The 21,906-nt window shown below is 46.5% G+C and overlaps 1 protein-coding gene across 2 annotated transcripts in view; it reads right to left on the reverse strand.

The window, feature by feature from the left end:
• Window positions 1-20,797, reverse strand: part of WIPF3 (WAS/WASL interacting protein family member 3) — a 45,976-nt gene extending 25,179 nt beyond the window's left edge. The window contains exons 1-2 of one of the 2 annotated variants that reach the window (XM_068152365.1): window positions 20,730-20,797; window positions 6,056-6,197 (exon numbers count right to left, since the gene is read on the reverse strand). In XM_068152365.1, coding sequence (XP_068008466.1) covers window positions 6,056-6,142 — 87 coding nt within the window. In that variant the 5' untranslated portion in view covers window positions 6,143-6,197; window positions 20,730-20,797. Of the gene's footprint in view, window positions 1-6,055; window positions 6,198-19,359; window positions 20,163-20,729 lie in introns of those variants that run through there. The other variant, XM_068152366.1, reaches the window with a different exon arrangement.
• Between the last annotated feature and the right edge of the window lie 1,109 nt (window positions 20,798-21,906).

Consider the following 21,906-nt stretch of genomic DNA (forward strand, 5'->3'; position numbering starts at 1 on the left):
GGAGTAATAAAAAGAAGTTGTTCAGGAGTTGGAAGTTTTAAAATAACCCCCCCAAACCCAAAGCACTCTCTCTAAAACCCAACAAACCCCCATGAGAAACCTCACCTCACCTCACACGACACACATATACCTACACAACTGAAGGAGCTTTAGAACAAACATCCTTTACAAGTTTCCTTTGTTAGGGTGGAGGAGAAAAGGCAAAGGGAAAAGACCTGAATTCCATGAGCCAGTGCCAGAAAACACATTGGGCCACAGCTCTATTGTGCCTACTCATCCATCTCATGTTTACCTGTGACCCCCAGCAGACAGGCATTTGAAGACATGCTCAATTAATCCAATTAACTCTACTTATATTTTGTTTCAGCCACCTACACCTGCTAATTCAAATACTACTACTACCACCCCCACTTCTCCCCTGAAAAATCCACCTCATTTCCTTTTAAGTACACTGTAAGAGTCAGTAGCTACTCAGCTGTTGGGCACAGGTGGCTCCTAGCATGCCCCAAATACCATCTCCAAATCACTTTAGTATTGTCCTGCAACAATTTCATAGTATCATAGTATCAGTCAGGGTTGGAAGGCACCACAAGGATCATCTAGTTCCAACCCCCCTGCCATGGGCAGGGACACCCCACACTACATCAGGCTGCCCAGAGCCTCATCCAGCCTGGGCTTAAACACCTCCAGGGACGGCACCCCAACCACCTCCCTGGACAACCCATTCCAGGGCTTCACCACTCTCCTGGGGAAGAAATTCCTCCCCACCTCCAGCTTCATTCCATTCCCCCTAGTCCTATCACTACCTGAGATCCTGAGCAGTCCCTCCCCAGCCTTCCTGTAGCCCCCTTCAGATACTGGAAGGCCACAATGAGGTCACCTTGGAGCCTTCTCTTCTCTAGACTGAACAGCCCCAACTCAGTCTGTCCTCATAGGAGAGGTGCTCCAGCCCTCTGATCATCCTCCTGGCCCTTCTCTGGACACCTTCCAGCACCTCCAGATCCCTCTTGTAATAGGGGCTCCAGAACTGGATGCAGTACTCCAGGTGGGGTCTCACCAGAGCTGAGTAGAGGGGGGGGATCACCTCCCTTGACCTGCTGGCCACACTTCTCCTGATGCAGCCAGGATGTGGTTGGCTTTCTGGGCTGCAAGTGCACAGAGAGCTCCTGTTGGGCTTTTTGTCCACCAGCACCCCCAAGTCTCTCTCCTCAGGGCTGCTTTCCAGCCAGACACTGCCCAGCCTGGATTTGTGCCTTGCTGTGAGCAGAATTCGGTATGAATACCTACAGAGTATCTGCAACTCCAAAATCTTGGCAAACAGGAGGGAAAAGCATCTAACTTTCTTCTGCCTTAGCAGTACAAGAAAGTGCCACCAGTGCTTAGGATTTCAATGAGGTAAGGGCTACAAAATCCTTTGCCACCATGGCTCATAATAGCCACTAAGAAAATGTGTAGGGGGGAAAAAAGAAGTGGTGAGTACTTCTGCTACAAGTCTCTTAATGAAAGCAAGAGGAAATTACAGCTATTATCCACATAACTAAAGAAGCAAGGCAGGTCTGTGGTACCCATGGAATGGCAACATGCAGAATGACAGAGCTCTAAAGCCTTGAGCTATGTGTGGACATTTCTCTTTTAACAGTCACCAAGTCAAACAGCAGTGAAATGAAAACCTCTTTTAGCTGTTAACATAGAAATGTTACTTTGGCTTAATTATGTCAGAGTAATAAAAACCACAGTGCTGTTTACTTTGAAACCTTTTCAGGTGTTGGCCAAATCAAAGTTATTTGTGCTGAAGGCTTTTCTTGAAGCAATGTGCCTGTTAGGATTTTTCCTTCCTCCACCCTCCCCACTGTAGATTTAGCAGCTGTAGCAACAGCTGGGCAAGTTCAGCAGCTGTGAAAGACAGAAGCCAATTTCTATAAAACAGGTCCCTAGGAAAAGAAAACAGATTCTGTAACAAGGCTGCATGGATTTCCCAATGAAGAGATTTTACTCTGTAGCTTGGCACCGACTGGACAGCTGCCTGCTTCTGTCAAGCTTAGAATAGAATAGAATAGAATAGAATAGAATAGAATAGAATAGAATAGAATAGAATAGAATAGAATAGAATAGAACAGAACAGAACTGAACTGAATTGAACTGAACTGAACTAACCAGGTTGGAAAAGACCTTTGAGATCATCAAGTCCAACCTATCATCCAACACCATCTAATCAACTAAACCATGGCACCAAGCACCCCATCCAGTCTCTTCCTAAACATGATGGTGACTCCACCACCTCCCCAGGCATCACATTGCAATGGGCAATCACTCTTTCTGTGAAGAACTTATTCCTAACATGCAGCTTAAACCTCCCCTGGCACAGCTTGAGACTGTGTCCTCTTGTTCTGGTGCTGAGTGCCTGGGAGAAGAGACCAACCTCTGCCTGTCTACAACCTCCCTTCACGTAGTTGTAGAGAGCAATAAGGTCACCCCTGAGTCTCCTCCTCTCCAGGCTAAGCAACCCCAGCTCCCTCAGCCTCTCCTCACAGGGCTGTGTTCCAAGCCCCTCACCAATTTTGTTGCTCTTCTCTGGACTCATTCCAGCAAGTCAACCTCCTTCCTAAACTGAGGGGCCCAGAACTGGACACAGGACTCAAGGTGTGGCCTAACCAGTGCAGTGCACAGGGGCAGAATGACCTCCCTGCTCCTGCTGGCCACACTGTTCCTGATGCAGGCCAGGATGCCATTGGCCCTCTTGGCTGCCTGGGCACACTGCAGGCTCATGTTCAGCCTACCATTGACCAGTACCCCCAGGTCCCTCTCTACCTGGTCGCTCCCAGCCACTCTGACCCCAGCCCAGTCCCACCTGGACTTAAATCCAAGCTATAAGTTGTAATCTTTTTTCTTTTGATACACATTAATTGAAAATGCCTTAATATAAACAGAGGTTCATCAAGTTAAAATGATTTATAGGATTTATGGATATGATTTATAGCTCATCAGGCAGGCCTCAGATCCCCTCAGAGTTAGCCCTCTTCCATCCAGTTTTGACTGGAAAAAAACAACCTTTTGGTGTTGCAGCAGAAACAATGATCTGCCACATCATTATGCTAATTCTTTACCTTGGGTCATATGCTCTTTTTTAATGCCACACTTACTAAAAGAAAAGCCTTGATATAAGAGATTGCTGAGAAATGCTTCATTTGTATTGTTATCACCAAGATAAAACTGACCCTGAATTCCATATGTGTTAGGTCGAGATAGTCACAGCTTGTGGAGATGCTTGAAGGTGTCCAGAGAAGGGCAACAAAGCTGGGGAGGGGTCTGGAGCACAGCCCTGTGAGGAGAGGCTGAGGGAGCTGGGGAGAAGAGGAGGCTCAGGGGAGACCTTACTGCTCTCTACAACTACCTGAAGGGAGGTTGTAGCCAGGTGGGGGTTGGTCTCTTCTCCTAATCTATGATAGAACAAGAGGACAGAGTCTCAGGCTGTGCCAGGGGAGGTTTAGGCTGGATGCTAGGAAGAAATTCTTCACAGAAAGAGAGACTGGCCCTTGGAATGTGCTGCCCAGGGAGGTGGTGGAGTCACCATCACCTGAAGTGTTTAAAAAGAGACTGGATGAGGCACTTAGTGCCATGGTTTAGTTGATTAGGTGGTTTTGGGTGATAGGTTGGACTCAATGATCTCAAAGGTCTTTTCCAACCTGGTTAATTCTGTATATAAAACATGGAAATACAGCATAAGCCTTCTTATATCAAAACCCTATCATGGCACCATGTTTAGTCATCAGAAAAGGAGGGGAAACAAAAAAAACCCCAAAGTTGTTCCTAGTGATTCTTAAGGGTCCTCTTAGCTGTCTCATGTCAGTTACAGTTGGTACACTAGGTTCTACAAATGTTTACAGATACTTTACTGAGCTAAATTTGTGAGGATAGGAACACTTGCAGCTTCTGTTGACTCTCACTGCAGTTGTGGGCATTCCATTGCTCACAAAATTCAGCTCACTTATTGCAGTATCTAACTGTTGGTTGTTTACCAACCCAGAAGAGCTGCTAATGAATCAAAAACACTGCTCGTGGTGCCCAAACTGGAAGCAAAATGACCAAGGGAATCAAGCATTGCTTATTTTATGTACTGTCTTCATCTTCCTCCTCTCCATCTCCACAATTCATGGAGTGTTTTTTCACAAAGTGGTTCATCCTGAAAGCAGCAGAGAGAAATATGGAAGGAAACCTCCTTCTGGAAGAAAACATAAACCCCCAACCAACAGATCCTCACGGGAACAAAACAGGCAGAGAGATGCCAGAGAACACAAGGGAGAAATAAAGTTCATAACAACTTAAGTGCATTTGAAGTACCATCTACAGTTTTGCTACAGGGACTTTAGATACACTGCAAGGAAGTACAGCAGTGACAGAAAAAAATCTAGGGGGGGGGGGGGGAAGGCAGGAGAAATTCTGTGTCTTGAGTATTAACCATGCCAGGTTTTCACTGCTTCAAAAAATGGTTCCTTGCAGGAGCAGGCTGTGAACAAATCAGTGCAAAGCACAAGGAAGGATTTTACCATGTCTTACTTACCCCAGGTGCAATAATTGATTGGGAAGGTATGAAAATGTAATACCCTGAATACTCCACTCAGAACATCCTCCGCTTCTTGCAAGCAGGCTGGCAGGGCACATGTTCCCCTCCATGACACACACAGTAATCATCTGTTACAAGCAGTAATTGCTCCTGCACATGTATAAAAGCATATTGTGCTGTAGCCCCAAGAAGACAGCAGGAGCAACACCTACAGCTGAACACTGTGAGTCTTAACAGAAGCTCTAAGAAAGAGGATGAAGAAATCAGCACTTACCAGTCTGCATGTTATCAATAAAAGAATGAGTTCCCTGTGGCTGGAGAAGTAGTCATAATGCTAGATTCATAGAATCAACCAGCTTGGAAAAGACCTCAGAGATCATCAAGTCCAACCTATTACCTAACACCTCCAACTGACAAGTAAACCATGGCTTCAAGTGCCACATTCAAACCCCTTCTGAACACCTCCAGGGATGGTGACTCCATCACCTGCCTGGGCAGCCCGTTCTCACTATATGCATCCTAAGGCAATCACCTCCAAAATTTTTGGATCCCACATCCCTGGCAGTAAAAAAAACAAACCAACTTTTGAGGATGCACCCCAATATAAGTGTATTTGCTTCTTTACAAATGATACCCATGTATGACCAAAGGGTTAGTATTTTTTCCCCAAAGCCCAGTGTGTCATCTCAGGCACCCCGCTTTGGAGACCACTGCTTCAATGAAGACAAGAACAAAAGCCAGCAAAACAAACACCTGCCCCAGATATTGGCTATGGAATCACAGCAATGCTGCATTTATCTCTTACACTTGAACTGAGAGATACTGCCTGTGCTCTGCAGCCCTTCACTAAGGATCACAGAATCATAGAATTGTCAGGGTTGGCAGGCACCTCAAGGATCATCTAGTTCCAACCTCCCTGTCATGGGCAGGGACACCTCACACTACATCAGGCTGCCCAGAGCCACATCCAGCCTGGCCTTAAAAACCTCCAGGGATAAGGCTTCCACCACAGAAGACCACAGGTCATTAGGGGTTGGAAGGGACCTCTGGAGATCATCAAGTCCAACCCCCCTGCCAGAGCAGGACCATAGAATCTAGCACAGGTCACACAAGAATGCATCCAGATGGGGCTTGCAAATCTCCAGAGAAGGAGACTCCACAATCTCTCTGGGCAGCCTGTTCCAGTGCTCTGTGACCCTCCCAGTGAAGAGGTTCCTCCTCATGTTGAGGTGGAACCTCCTGTGCTGGAGTTCCTATCCTCTGCCCCTTGTCCTATCCCAGGGTGCAAGTGAGCAGAGCCTGTCCCCTCCTTCTTGACACTCAGTGCTCAGATATTTACCACCTCCCTGGGCAACCTGTTCCAGTGTCTCACCACCCTCATGGGGAAGAACTTCTTCCTAACATCCAATGAATATCCATGCCGAAATTCTGGAGTCTCTGAGCTGGCTCCTATCACTATGGTTTTGCTATCAGAGATGAAAAAGTCAGTCTTACCAGAGGTGGTGGTGGAGGAGGCCCTCCAGAAGGTGGTGGTGGTGGTGGAGGGGGTGGTGGAGGAGGTGGTGGCGGCGGCACAGGCATCCGTTACGATTGCTGGCTTCACGCAGTTATGAATAATGCAGCCAAGGTCTCTGTCCTTGAGGGGAAGGGAGGGAGGAGAAAGAAAAGGGGGGAGGGGGGAAGAGGGGGAAAAAAAAAGGAGAGAAGAGAAAAGGAATGTGTTTATACAGTATAAGCTGAAGATCAGCCAAATCTCTGGCACTCAGCAGACTGAAGACTTTGCTTCTGCACTGCTCCCCAAACTACAGTACGAACAGTCTCGTTACAGTTATCTGGTGACAACATTCATCTGAAGAGCAAGCTCACAGATCTGGACAACTGCCATGAATGCCAAATACATGGATGCCAGCCTGTCTAGCTTGGACTGCAATGCCTTGCCTTACTCTACCCATAGCCCAGAAATACAATTCTGCAGAGAACAAATCACAACAAACCACACAGAGAGACTCCTGCTGGGACTAAACCTCCGTTGACTTTAAGCCAGAGGTTGGCTACTCTAAGGATAAAGAACTTTGCAAAGGTCACTGGACATGCTCAAATTTTAAAAAGAACAAAAAAACCTCAAAACCAAACTCCAAACCAACCAACCAGCCACTGGCCTTCTTGGCCACCTGGGCACACTGCTGGCTCATGTTCAGCCAGCTGTCAGCCAGTACCCCCAGGTCCCTTTCTGCCTGGCTGCTCTCCAGCCACTCTGACCCCAGTCTGTAGCTCTGCATGGGGTTGTTGTGGCCAAAGTGCAGCACCTGGCACTTGGACTTGTTGAATGCCATCCTGTTGGACTCTGCCCATCTGTCCAGCCTGTCAAGGTCCCTCTGGAGAGATCTCCTACCCTCTAACAGATCAACACCTGCTCTCAGCTTGGTGTCATCTGCAAATTTGCTGATGACTGTCTCAATCCCCTCATCCAGATCATCAATAAAGATATTGAACAGGATGGGGCCCAGCACTGATCCCTGGGGGACACCACTACTGACTGCCCTCCAGCTGGATGTGGCACCATTCACCACCACTCTCTGGGCTCAGCCCTCCAGCCACTTCCTAACCCAGCACAGAGTGCTGCTGTCCAAGCCACTCATTTTGATGCTTTCCTGCCAACTGATGTAAAGCTGAAAGGACCACAATTCCAAGGCCTCATTCCTCCTTTTCTTAAACCAGGCCCTCTGTGCTTTTCCAGCTGCCTGAAATTTTGTGCTTAAGTAATTTAAGAGTGCTCTGCAAGGGACTAGCCTCTCAGAGCAGCCTGGATCTGTAACAGAATTGGTTACAAGCACTTTAATAATGGTTTAACAAAGCTTTCCAAGAAAGGCAGCATCACAGCATCTCCACCATTCCACCCTCACTGCTGCCCCATGCAAAAAGCTGTTATCAGAAGATATCTCTTTTTCCTCAATGAAGTAATTGAAAAGCACAGACATAAGGAGAATGAATCTTCCCTGCTAATACTCTGTTCCAGGTTAGTATCTTCCTAGCCTGCAATAGAGGCCTTTTGTCTTCATTAAGGATTTAGTTTGGGAAATGCGCTCGTAGTCAAATTAGGGAGAAAAAAAACCACAACCCACGCTTCTGTGGCAGACCATGTGCATGGCAGCAGGAGGTAAAGCACACTGGAGGCAAGCAGCAGTGGGAGAAAGGAAAGGGGAATATGCTCTTTGCATTTAGAAGTCACAGTCTGAAATACAATGAGATGACTTTTCTAGCTGCCTCTCTTACCAGTTCCTGCCCCAGCCCCCATTTGTGCAGCCTAAGTTCCAGGACCAGAAACTGTGCCAGTTTACAAGGCAAGATTCAATGCAAGAGGAATTGTTCACTTCATTGGTATCCCACTCCCCTATCCTGAATCCTCTTGTCCAGTGACAGAGAAGAATGCATTTCAGGGAGCTCTAGCCCACAACCCTGGAATGAAATGTTACAGGTGCCTTATACTTTTCCCCCCTTGCTGTTTTGAATCCCCCACAAATGAACTGTCTTTCAGGAGATTCTGTGTATGTGCCTTCCCCTGTCTCTTGTCACAGATTCAGAGCCTTGATGCCCTGACCTGTCCTGCTTTTGCACACACACACTCCCTCCTGTGTTTGTTATTCCAATACTTTTGCAACAGGAAGGTGGTCACATCTGACACCTGCACAGTGAGGAACCATTGTCCACATAAGGGTTTCATCTGTTCAAGCAGGCTTTGGAAGGAGCTCTGCCATTCACATAGACACTGCTAGCAAAGGACTGTATGTAGATACAGGCAGGCAGCTTCAAACTAACTTACAGTAACAATAATTGGCCATAACAGCATGATTTTAGTGTGTAAGGACTGACTACAAGGACCTTTGTTGCCTTACTGCACCTGTCTTATTTATGTGGAAGGACCTGGGAGTGCTGGTGGAGAACAAGTTGTCCATGGGACAGCAGTGTGCAGTTGTGGCCAAAAGGGCCAATGGCATCCTGGGGTGCCTAAGAGGAGTGTGTCCAGCAGATCAAGGGAGGTTCTCCTCCCCCTCTACTCTGCCATGATGAGACCTCACCTGAAATTTTGCATCCAGTTTTGGGCTCCCCAGTTCAGGAGGGACAAAGATCTACTTGAGAGAGTCCAACAGAGGGCTATGAGGATGATGAAGGCACTGGAGCACTGCTCTATGAGGAGAGGCTGAGAGCCCTGGGGCTGTTCAGTCTGGAGAAGAGAAGACTGAGAGGGGATTTAATAAATGGTTCTAAATATCTGAGGGCTGGGTGTCAAGAGAGAGAGGACAGGCTCTGCTCACTTGCACCCTAGGATAGGACAAGAGGCAATAGATAGAAACTACAGCACAGGAGGTTCCACCTCAACATGAGGAGGAACTTCTTCACTGGGAGGGTCGCAGAGCACTGGAACAGGCTGCCCAGAGAGGTTGTGGAGTCTCCTTCTCTGGAGACTTTCAGGCCCCATCTGGATGCATTCCTGTGTGACCTGTGCTAGATTCTATGGTCCTGCTCTGGCAGGAGGGGTGGACTTGATGATAATCTCCAGAGTACCCTTCCAACCCCTAACATCCTGTGAGCCAGTTTGCATTTAAAGAAAATTATGGAGAAGACTGCAGCACTTTGAATATATTAGCAGAGGTTACCTCTAGGCCCTCTGTTCCTTGGTTAAAGGCTGTGTTTCATTTGCCTCTTTCTCCCCCCCTCTGGCAAGGTGCTAGTTAAACCATCACTGGTAATTTCAGGCAATGGCTTCAGAACATGCTGGGTTTGTGGATTTGCACATTAGAAGCTAAAAATATTCTGAATTAAAAATAAAAAAGGAGCATCATGTTGATCAGTTTTAGTTGTCTGTTAAGAGCCAGACAAGAGGGAAATGCCACAAACAGTAATGAAGGCCCACACATCCATTCTTCTCTCCTCTAAACATACATCACTGGAAGAGAGGGGTCTGACCTATCCCTGAGGGGTGGAAACAAACACAGTTAAAAGAAAATGGCAGCAGGTGGAGGGGAGAAGCCTGTGTGTTTAGCCTCAGTTTTCTCAGTCAAAAGTTAATGTATATATTCCCTCAACTTCCACATCACAGAGCAGAATCAGGCCCAACAATTGCAGAATTTATTGGGGGGAAAAAAGGAAAGGAAATGACAAACCCTGCCTTTTCTAGTCCACTTCCCCACCAAAGCAAGGTTGTGCTTTTCTTTTTTTTTTGGTGCTTTCTGAAGTCTAATTTTAGGTGTCCCATATAATGTGGCTTCTATTATTTCTCTTGGGAAGCTCTTTCTCAGTCAGATAACTCATAATTCAGATTGCCTGACACTCAGCCTAATTTCTCCTTTGCTTAGTTTGAACCCATTTGCACTGCACTGCATATAACTCTTCCTTGTACAAAGCAAAAGAGTTTCTCCTACTCCTCTGCATCAGCTGGGGACAGAGTGGCTGGAGAGCAGCCAGGCAGAAAGGGACCTGGGGGGTACTGGCTGACAGAAGCTGAACATGAGCCAGCAGTGTGCCCAGGTGGCCAAGAAGGCCAATGGCATCCTGGCCTGTAGGAGGAACAGTGTGGCCAGTAGGAGCAGGGAGGTCATTCTGCCCCTGTACTCAGCACTGGTTAGGCCACACCTTGAGTCCTGTGTCCAGTTCTGGGCTCCTCAGTTTAGTAAAGATTTTGAGCTGCTGGAAGGTGTCCAGAGAAGGACAACAAAGCTGGGGAGGGGTCTGGAGCACAGCCCTGTGAGGAGAGGCTGAGGGAACTAGGGGTGTTTAGCAGAGAAGCATAGAATTGTTAGGGTTGGAAGGCACCTCAAGGAACATCTAGTTCCAACCCCACTGCCATGGGCAGGGACACCTCACACTAGATTGAGAGATTGGGAGATTGGACGTGGCACTTGGTGCCATGGTCTAGTCATGGGGTCTGTGGTGTCAGGTTGGACTCGATGATCCTCGAGGTCCTTTCCAACCTAAGTGATACTGTGATACTGTGATACTGTGATACATCAGGTTGCTCAGAGCCACATCCAGCCTGGCCTTAGAAACCTCCAGGGATGAGGCTTCCACCCCCCCCCCCCGGGCAACCTGTTCCAGTGTCTCACCATCCTCGTGGGGAAGAATTTCTACCTAACATCCAATCTGAATCTACGCATCTCTATTTTTGTTTTCCATTCCCCCCAGTCCTATCACTACCTGACACCCTGACAAGTCCCTCCCCAGCTTTCTTGCAGGCCCCCTTCAGATAGTTTTAAATAAGCAGATATGATTTCCCCATTAACTATACTGAGTTACAGCTTTTTAGGCCTTATATTTTAACAGGAAACTAATAGAATTTCAAAATCACACAGGAGAAACAGCATCAACTAAGCCTCTGCTCAACTTCCAGGGTCTGAAAAGCACAGAATGAGCCTGATTGTGCCCTTACTTGCTGCTCATGTGGAACACCACCGACGAACAGCTGAAATCACTGCAACAGCCACGCCACAAATCTTTTAAAGACAGTACAGCACATGTAGAGACAGAAAGGAGAAAGAACAGAAGAGGGTAGCCATGTGTTGCACAGATAATTCTTTTCTGCTGCCACTATTGCACAAATGAAAACTGCTTGGAAAGAGAGTCTGCTTGGAATGACTGTATTTTTAATGTGACAGAATCAAAGCATGCCATTTTAAAGCATCAGGTGCTGTATTTCTTTCCACTGTCTCTCAGTGTGACTGTGTTTAGAGGACAGAACAAGGAAGAATCAAGGTGGAGCATATCTGAGTATCTTCATAGTCTTTTTTGCCTCTGCAAAATAACCCTGTCCACAAAAGAAACCCTTGACAGTCTCTGGTGCCTTTAAGGGCAGTGCAGAAATGCCAAACTGTTACACTCTTATCTTACAGAACAAAGGCTAACACCTGGGTACACACCTACCTTACTATCTTTTAAGACATTCATAGGAATATTCTTACAACTAGGTAAGAAAACTCCAGCCTTCCATCCTTTCATCTCAGAAGGTACTTGGATTGTATGCAGCTTAAGAGAGGAATTCCTAGTTTCAGTCACTCTTAAGATCACTGCAACTAAAGGCAGAATCTGACTCTGTCAATTCCATTGAAATGTACAAACCTTGAGGGTTCTTCCCCCGTTTACTATCTGATTAAACACTCTCAAGCACTTTGGGTCTGTGGGATTGTCTCAGCACATAACAGTATCCTGCCTTTAAGCCAAGTTCTTCTCATCTTGGACTATTTCCACCCAGTTTGATCCAGCTAAGGGCTCCATCCCTATTCTGCCTGAAGAAAGACTGCAACTAATTCTGAGGAGCCTGACAACACTGCAACAAACTGTCCAGGGCTGACCTAGCACGGATTACAGGCATTTGAAGATGCCTCGCTTCCATGTGTGCTGTGGGCAGACTTCTGCTGGGCTCCCCATGGCGCTGAGGCTAGAAATGAAAGTGATATGTCTCAACAAACCTCCCCTGAGGGGCGAAGCTGTGCAGATGACTTCACATCCCTGTACATGACTATTTCAGGGTGTAGCTTCCTCTGCTCCATGGGGATCTGCCATAGAAGACTAATTGCTCTAAGGGTGCAGAGTAAGAGAATTCATTATCCTCTGAAGAGTAAAGAGCAACACAAAAGAACTATATTATGCCTACTGTAAGTGTCATTGTTCACCTGAATAAGTTAAAGAGCCCAAAGACAAATGAGGTAAATTAGAAGCAATTAGGACTTGCACAGACATAACTTTGCAACAGAAACGATTTAACAAAGGGTTTCCTTTAAACGTACCTCAATGTCCCCGCACAGACAGACACTGCCAGAGACCTAAACAATGGTGAATTTGATATACTCATTAGCAAAGTTAATCATCAGCCTAAGCTAAATAAAGTGCTGCTCGGGGGAAGTTCAAGGTCACTGCCACATTCTGAAGACAGCTGTTTCTTCACACACTCCTCAGGAGTTTCACTGTGAGCAGCACTTGAGCTCTCCACGTTTCCAAGTTAGCACTTGCAAGGTTTCTGGTCTCTGCAGAGAAGTAAATTGCATGTTTCCACAGAATTGTTATTGATATGTTTCTTTACAGTCGTTCCTATATTTACTGTAATTCATATTATCTTTGAGAAGCATAACCTGTACACAGAATGATTCCCACCAAATAAATTCCCTTAACAGAGGAAAGCTTTGCTTTCCAGGTAAGTAGCTAGTGTTCAACTGTGCTACATACACTGTTCAACAAATGTCTGTTCTCACAGGCAGCCAGCTAAAGGCACTTTGCAAACGTGGCTATGAGGAGGCCACAGGACTTTCACAACTCATGTCTCAGCTCTAAAATTTTCACTTTTAGCCAGATGATGTTTCATCAGAGATCCAATTTTTGGTGCCTTCCATCTTGAAAGCATGAATTTATAGCAACCTGTCTGCCTGTCATGTAGGGCTTATACCTACCAGCTTAAGAAACATGGTCTAACACTGGTAATACAAGGGAAATAAATCTGGCAACTCAGTGTGAGCCATTCTTCCCTACAATAGAGTATCAGCATCATGCCCCAGCATGGGCTGTGGTCACCCTATGCTGGAAGGAGAATTGTCTCTCATAAGGGATGTAAAATGTGATGATCTGCTCACCTGCAAAAATAAGTTACCAGGGAAACTATAAAATCACAGAACATTAGAAGCTGGAAGGGACCCCTCCAGAGATCATCAAGTCCAACCCCCTTGCCAAAGCAGGATCACCTAGGGTAGTCAATCTTCACCTCAAAGAATGGGAATCATAGAATCATAGAATGGGCTGGGCTGGAAGGGACCTCCAAAGGTCAGTTTAACCTCCCCCCAGTCAGCAGGGACATTCCAAACTAGATTAGGTTGCCCAAGGCCTCACATTGAATATCTCCAGGGGAGAGGCCTCAACCATGTCCCGAGGCAACCTGTTCCAGTGATCTACCACGCTCACAGTAAAGAACTTGTTCCTAACATCCAATCTAAATCTGCTCTTCTCTAGTTTGAAGGCATTGCCCCTTGTCCTGTCCCTGCAGGCCTTTACAATCAGTCTCTCTCCATCATTCCTGTAGGCCCCCTTCAGGTACTGGAAGGCTGCTGGTCTCCCAGGCACCTCCTCCAAGAAGCTATGATCCTGGTTTTCAGTGAAGTTGTGACTACCCATTTGCCTTCCAAATCTATTTCCACTGGTAAAAAAGCTATCCCCAAGGTCCTAGCAAATCAAACAACAACTTCTGAATGTGCTTATGTACTACATTCATGCTCTTAGCTGTCAATGCTGCTGAAATGACACTGCACATCCTACAAAAGTAGGCAACTCTGCATGATGATACTAGAGGTTCAGCACAGGTTCCTGGTACTGAGAAAAACAGCAGATTCATAGAATCAGTTTGGTTGGAAAAGACCTAAGAAATGCAGAACTAGGCTCATCTGGCTCTGAAACAAAACCCCACAATGTGATTCTAGGAAGTATAAGCAGTCATATCCTGACTACAGCTTGCAAGGAGTGGTCTGAAGAGCATTATCTGTCATCAGGAATTGGGACCCCCATACCCCAAAGACTTGGACTGATATTCAGGCTACCATCTTAGCATGAGTTTTGCAGCAGCCTACTCCATAATAAGTTACTGGTTAAATTACTGAGCCTGTACAACAGAGTGCAGTCTCCATGGATTTACAGGTGCAGGCCCCAAGGGAAGAGACCTGCCTGGTACCAATGGTCTGTACCTGCCAAGTATGATGGACAATTTCACTGTCCATGATTATTGCTTCAGAATGAGGGAATATAACTTCTGCCATAAGAGACTGACGCCCTGGTGTAGCTAAGGGAACCATGAACCTTAGTGAACTCTGCTCATTACAATGTCATTATAATATGAAAATATACCTCCTGGCCTAAGGCTACCTGCCTCTAAGGCAGACCACACCTTGGGCACACGCCCTTGGGCCTAGACCACACCTTGGCCACTCTTCCTTGGGCACGCATGGGAGCTTTACTCATGGGGAGCATGAGGGGCAGAGGGAGTTGGAGTTTGGACATCAGTGGGTGTGAAATTGATTCTAAAAGATGTCTCCCTAGCAATAGGACAAGTAACAAAAAGCAGGTGGAAAAGTAATGTGACAAAGAAGACTTTGAAGGAAAGCTTTCCCCACCAAGATCAAGAAAAGATCAGAAGGAACAGCAGGACTGGATCTTGGACCAGAGAGGTGTCTTTGGACCCTCACATCGATAGCTATAGACCTCTTTCTCTTTTCCATTTTCATTCCACTTTATTTTACTTTTCAGCTTTCTCCTCTGACTTTTCTCTACCTCTCATGGGCAAACAATAAAGTTTTACTGCTGACTGAAGTGAACCCCCTGGTGTGCGCACTTTGAGACTGCACTAACGAACCATCATGAGTCCACTGTTTGGACTGTGACACAGAAAGTATTAGAGCCAACATACAAAGCCTCACCTGATGGACTGCATGAAAGATTGAAATACTGAAGAAAAACACCTAGGTAAAACAAGTCTGGGCTGAGGAAAGCAGCAAAGCAACCACAGTGTACACATGCTGCAGCTACATTAGGCCTTTGCAGCTCCTGGAACAGCCTGTTCAGAGCAAGCTCGAGTATCCCCACATGGCACTGCATCATTCATCCCACGGTTAAGTCAATGTAAACTCATGATTACTCGATCCAATACATTTTGTACCATCGGCTTCTGCATAATTTCCTTGCTCAACAGTCATTTCAAGGCTAAAAAAAGGCTTTCATTCTGCATTAAATACCCTGTCGGGCCCTACAGCTGTCATTCACACACCACACTTCACTGATATTCTCCACCCTCTCTGTCAATTTATCAATTTAGGGACTGATCCATATTATTCATTTTTATGCCAGATTTTCCTTGAGCAGAAGTGAGGTCATCTCTTTAGGGCTTAAGTCTGAAAACACCCAAGCAAATAAAATCTGCAGAAGCACAAGCACCACCACTGATGTGTTTAGCTGTTTACGCTCGCACAAGTGGACAATTAAGGCAACTTTCTGCTCAAATCCTGGGCAGAATTTGACAAGATATTTTTGCAGGGATTCATGCACCCCAAGAGGAGAAAAATATCCCTACTGAAAATAAGTTGCTAAAAACAACATCAGTCTGTTTTCCTTAGGTGGAAGCCTAGCGTGCTTTCTCTGCACCTCACGATTTTGTGTCTACTCGACTAGCACAGCAGATCTATGGATTTGGTACGGATAAAGTGTTGCTTCTTCTCTTCTTTAGCACACAACAAAAGTGTAACTGGCTTGGACAAAAGCCCAAAACCTGCCAGGACCGTTTTATATGCAGGCAGCAGACTGGTGCATGCAAATTTTTCACGGCACAAATTATGCCAGTTAGGAAAGCCGGTAAGATAACACCTTCCAAGCCAGAGGATAAAAAGGAGGAACAAAAGATCCCAAGACCTCCCTTGTGATGCAGTACCATATTCTGCCCCCTTTTCCCCCCTTTTTTGTTGCTGTTGTTGCTTTTAATGAATAGTAAAACATGATACAGTAACCAGAAAATGTGTAATGGTGCAGCAGTCATACACACCTGCGTACAGATTGCGTAAGGGGCCAGCACAAAGGGAGTACTATCCCTAGACCCATTCATTCACTTTGTCCATCTAGAAGGAAGCATTTGACTCCTATCTTGTGTCTCAAGCAGAAGCACTGTAATTTCTAGCCAACACTTTAATTTATCCAGGCAGACATTGCAATTGCCAACAGTGTAAATGAAGGACACAGCATATCCATTACATGGAAGCTGCAGAGCAGACACAGGAGGTACTTTCCTCAGATGTGTTTAAGAGCAGTGTCAAGATCGAGCAAGTGCTTTTATGGAGAATTTTCTGTTCTTATGTTCAGTGAAATTTAGGCACAAGCCCTATGAGGAGAGGCTGAGGGAGCTGGGATTGTTTAGCCTGGAGAAGAGGAGGCTCAGGGGACACCTTATTGCTCTCTACAACTACCTCAAAGGATGTAGAAAGGTGGGGGTTGGTCTCCTCTCCCAGACAACCAGCACCAGAACAAGAGGACACAGTCTCAAGGTGCACCAGGGGAAGTTTAGGCTCAAGGTGAGGAGAAAGTTCTTCACAGAAAGAGTAATTGGCCATTGGAATGTGCTGCCCAGAGAGGCGGTGGAGTCACCATGCCTGGCAGTGTTCAAAAAAGGATTGGATGTGGCACTTGAAGCCATGGTTTAGTTAGTCATGAGGTGTTAGGTATTAGGTAATAGGTTGGACTTGATCTCTGAGGTCTTTTCCAACCTTACTGATCTTATGATTCTATGATTTATCTCATAGGGACCCTTGGTCCAATCCCCTTCTGCCTTTTACTTTGTAGTATCACTTACGCTGTAGCTACAGTATAGTTGTTGCATTGCTCACCCCTGCCTGGGCTGGCTACAAAATGATCCCATTCTCACCACAAAAGGTTATACAACTACGCCTAACAGCTGTGAAAGATGACACAGGGTCAGTGCAAAGACTCAGGCTCCCCATGCATGATCTTATTTGAGAGAGAGATATTGCTGGTAGTCTAAAGGAAAACCATTTCAGCTGTTGTCTGTATTACCGAGGCATGAACACACGCCTTTCACACCTTATGAAGATTCTTTAGGTGCTTCACATACTTCCAAAGCAATCCAAAGGCAGATTTACAGCTGTCATGTATGTAATACTGCAAGAGTTTACTCAATGATACTCAGAAATTAAGGTGGGCATGTTAAAAAAAAGAACCCCCGATTTTGTCTAAATAAAAACCCTCTTTTTCTCTCTAATTTGGAAACTCCATGGATGACTTTTTCCCCCACCCCCCTATTTGCAAACACAGCATTGCTTCCATCACTCTTCATTCTGGCTGTGATGAAGCCACTGGACAATCCTGAAGCAGAATGACCACAAATGAAAAAGTAACTGTGAAGTCTCATTAAGGTTTTGCTATTATAAGTCAATTTTCAGAAAGCTTCATTTCTTTTCCCCCAAAGAGAGTAAGTACTCTGGGTAAGAGCACAGACTATAAGAATATTGGCAAAGAAGGCATTTTTACCCACCCCCAGAAAGCTGTATCTCAAAACTGCAGAGTAACTTCTTGTGAGTATTGAAGACTTTCAGATAAAATCATTTATTTGCTGCACTATTTGATTGCTACCTTTATTTAGCTATTCATTTTACATATATTCTGAAGAAGCCTTGAATCTTTACTCTGGCACAACAGATCTGACTACCATTAAAGCAATCATCTGCTTTAACTTTTCACCTGTGATCTCATTTATTAGACCTTAAAATGAATGGCATAAAATACCCACATAATAATGCAGCAGCCAGATCAGGAACTTACATAAGTCAAGGTTAGGAGAGCTGTGCTGTGCTAGTGCAGTCTCATCTCCTTCACAGAAGCAGCTGCTTCTGCAAAATCATGTAATTCTCATCAGTGAGTTATGACTAACAAACACACAAAGAAATGTGACACCAATCCTTTGGCTGCTCTGCATCTCTTTAGAGCTAGACTATTTTTAGATAGTTATATTAAACAATTTAACATCAGTTAATAATTTTAAGTATAATAAAAAATAGTAAATGGTCTTACTCAACTTTGAAGCTTCTAATATTTGCCTTAAAATGTGCAAGCAGTTTCCTCTTTGTTGTGACTATGGTATTATTTTCAGTTCAAGGTCTCCTTTTCAGAGGACAACGAGCTTCCCAAAACACCCATCTCCTCAACCATTGAAACCAATTCTTCATCAGTATAAAGAGTGTCTATTAGGATCCATGCTATATTCTGTTAAGGACATTCAACAAACACTTCTGACTTTTATGGTGTGATAACTGAGATGTGACACTGCTGTGTTTGTGTTACTGAATTATGTCTGATTTACCTAAGGACTTCCTGCAAGTTCCGATTTAGCAGTCGTTATGTACACAATCCTAGCATGGCCCTTCCTAATGTACTGCAGTAAGAGAAATTAAGATGTTACATGACCTTTATTTGCATTTCCTTTCAGATCTGCCAACAGAGAGAAAAATAATAAGAGGAAGTTGCTTTGTATTACACTATTTGATAAATACAGTCATGTGTTGCTCTTTCCAGTGCAGTACAATCACAGAATCAGAATCTCAAGTGCATCTCAAATCAGAAAGATTCAAACCAGCAATGACCTGAGCACTGTAGCTAACGAATTAAGCTTTGCATCTGCCCCTAAGGAACCAAAGTCTGTATGCAAAGCTAATCAAACTATTTGTATACACCGGCCTGCACAGAATGATGTGTATCCTCGACTGATTTTTTGAAACTGCAAATTGGTACTGGCCCTTCTGTGCAAGTTTGCATGCCACTTAGCCTTACTGGGCCCTCAATCTCAACACAGTGATGTAGAAAATACTTCAAAATGTTTAATATCAACCTCACTGGAACATTGAGAGGCATTGCAGGATGGCCACTCAGCCCCATTCCTTGACCAGAATCTTCAAAAGTAAAACAATTGCCTCCCACACAATTTCCTTAGATGCATTTTGTCATCACCTACAGCAAAGCACCCAAAGCATTCTATGGGAGAAACAAAACGCTTCATGCAATCCTCTTTAAGAGCCAAAGCTGAGCTTCTTGTATGGTATCTTGTACCAGAAGGTGATAATGTCAAAGCAGACTCACTCCTTCCACCTCACGCTGGGCAATGTCCCTTACGAGCCGTGGGTGGCAGCAGCGTCTGCAGCGCTTGCACATTCCACAGCGGGGGCACCGTTTTGGGTCACAGGTTCACGCGGTGAACGGGAACCATCCTCACCCACACATACCTAACAAGTGTCTCTGCTCCTACTGCCATCGTGGAATCAAGTTGTACTCATTTTCTTCATCATCTTCCTTGACTCACGTCTTTCAGTACAAAAGATGCAAACTGACAACATTAACACTGATGATACAAACACAAGGTGTTAAATGCACAGGAGTTTGTGCTGGATAAACAGATGGAGCCGCTGAACACAGTCTGTATCAGGAAGCAGTTCAACAATTCGATCCATGCAGCATGCACAGTAACAGGTATCACTGTTATCATAATTTCAGTAATGTCTCACTGTCTGAATCAGAAGAAGCACTTACAAATTCTAGCCCATAAACGCAGACCGTCCCAAGACTCTTCTGTGTTGAAATCACCAACCCTTGTCTTACATCTGTGTCTTCTCTCCTAAATTAGACTTATTTCGCTACCCTTCAGAAATCTTGCTTAGTAACATTCCACTTTCAGTAATGAACACAGACACACACAGACACACACACAAAGGTATGCTGGCCCAATTGTGCCCTTCCTATTCCTAGAACTCCTGAACTTCTTGCGTGACACAAAGACACCCTTCCTCCACTCCTCCCCACCCGGGCTGTGACATAACCCTCAGCTGCGGTGCCTTTGCAACTCCAAGCATACCCTCAGAATCATGACAACAAACTCCCTGGCTACCTTTCACCAACACATTCCCCCTCACTCTGTATCAGTGCAGACAGGCTGATGCATGTGACAAGATTTCGGTCTCATTTTCACCCATGCTAATTATCATCAAAGCCGTCAGTGCTTCTTTCCAGCGCTTCTGCAGCATTCCCCTTGCAATAGGCGCACACGCATTCGATACACGGTAGCTTTGGCTGTTACTCATCCCCCCCCTTTTTCTCAGCTGACCTAGTCCAGTACATCTATTTCAAGGCTGAAAGCTAGGAGGGAAAAAGTTCATCCTCTGCACCACCGCCTGAAAACAGCCTGTTTTCCGTCACTTGGCAGAACAGAAGAGCAGCACCCCGCGAAGCCCGTATCTAACACGCAGCCAATGCTTACTCCACGGCGGTGAGTACCCGCACCTCAGAGGCTTGGCTACCCCCGGCACCCTCCTGGGCCCAAAGACCGGCCGCTGACCGGGAGGGCAGGGCCCTGCCGGTGAGGAGCGGGTGAGTGGGGCGGCGGCGGCCGGCCGCGGCAGCAAGTTTATCGGCGGAGTTGCCTCAGCCCCGGCCCCAGCGGCGGGAGCTCCGTCCCGCCTCGCCCACCGCGGCCCCCGGCCCCAGCGGCGGGAGGAAGCGCGCCCACCACCCCGGCGCCTCCGGCTGACTGGGGCGGCGAGACAGGACAGAGGCACCGGGCACCTCCCAACCCCAGCCGCCGCGCCCCGTCCGTGCCCACCTGCTCGGCGGCCGGTGTCGGTGTCGCCGGGGCCGGGGCGGCGCTGCGCGCTCCTCCCCGGGCAGAGGGCGCCAGGTACGGCGGCCGCCCGCCTCCCCTCAGGGGAGTTAGCTGGGGGGGCGGGGGGAAGCAGCGGGGACAGGGGGAGGATCTTAAGATCTTGAGGGGGAAAAAGGCCGTCCCGGTCCTCGGGGAAAACAACTATTTGATTATTTATTTCTTTATATTTCAGTAGTAATTTAACACACGCCGCCCCGAGCAAGAAACGAACTGAAGAGGGAGCGCGGCGTCAGGTGACCGCTGGCCGGATCCGGGCGGCTCTGGCAGCAGCAGCCCCACGGCGCCTGGCTCTGGCGCCTGCCTTGGCGAGGCCGAGCCTCGGCGGGATGCGTGCTGCGTGCTGCGGGCGTGCAGCTGGGGGCCCTGTGTCCCATCCCTGCCCGTGAAGTGCGGCAGCTTTCGGGAGGGTGAAGCTCAGCAGCAGTTCGCACTCTCTCACCCCTAGATGCCTTCCATGTGGAAGCCAAGATGCTGCTCCGCGTCACAGAGAAAAGATAACCACTGTACTGTCCACCTGCCAAAAGCCATCCACCTGCGAAACTGCCTCGGCCTAGCAGGCTCATCAGGACCTCCACTTGGAGCCAGCTAGGTGTCCTCGTTTCTTGTGCCCCAGATTGTGCTAGTGTGGTTTGCCGATGGAAACATTATGGCCTCACCCTAGTGAACCTTCCATGTCGCTGTCAGGGTGAGGAAGTTGCTGCTGGCCTCCAAGGCACCCCACTTATATCATACAGCGAACACCTCAGGAATGAGGATGCTGCTAAATTACTTCAAAATGGCAGCGGGCTCTTGTCTGCCCAGTGGCCTTTGGATCGTGCATGCAGGAGACCAAGAGGGTAGGTTCATCTCTGAATTTTCCTGGAAAACCTGTTGTATTGTAGAGATGTAAAATTGAGGTTTTCATTGCCCTGACTCATGATGAAGAAGTCTGGAGAAGTCAGCATCACTTGGATTCTGACAATACCAGCCACTCAGACTGGTGGAATGTCATTGGTGGACTGTGGTACCTCTGCTTGACCTGGCAGGGGCACAAAAATCCATACTCTAGATACCTCTGTCCTTTTGGTCTAGATGTGTAAATTATTTTGAAATTATCACACAATCACAGAATCACAGA

The sequence above is a fragment of the Melanerpes formicivorus genome, unplaced genomic scaffold (assembly GCF_026170545.1).
Source record: "Melanerpes formicivorus ecotype bairdi unplaced genomic scaffold, bMelFor1.0.p_v2 SCAF_23, whole genome shotgun sequence".
NCBI lineage: Eukaryota > Metazoa > Chordata > Aves > Piciformes > Picidae > Melanerpes > Melanerpes formicivorus.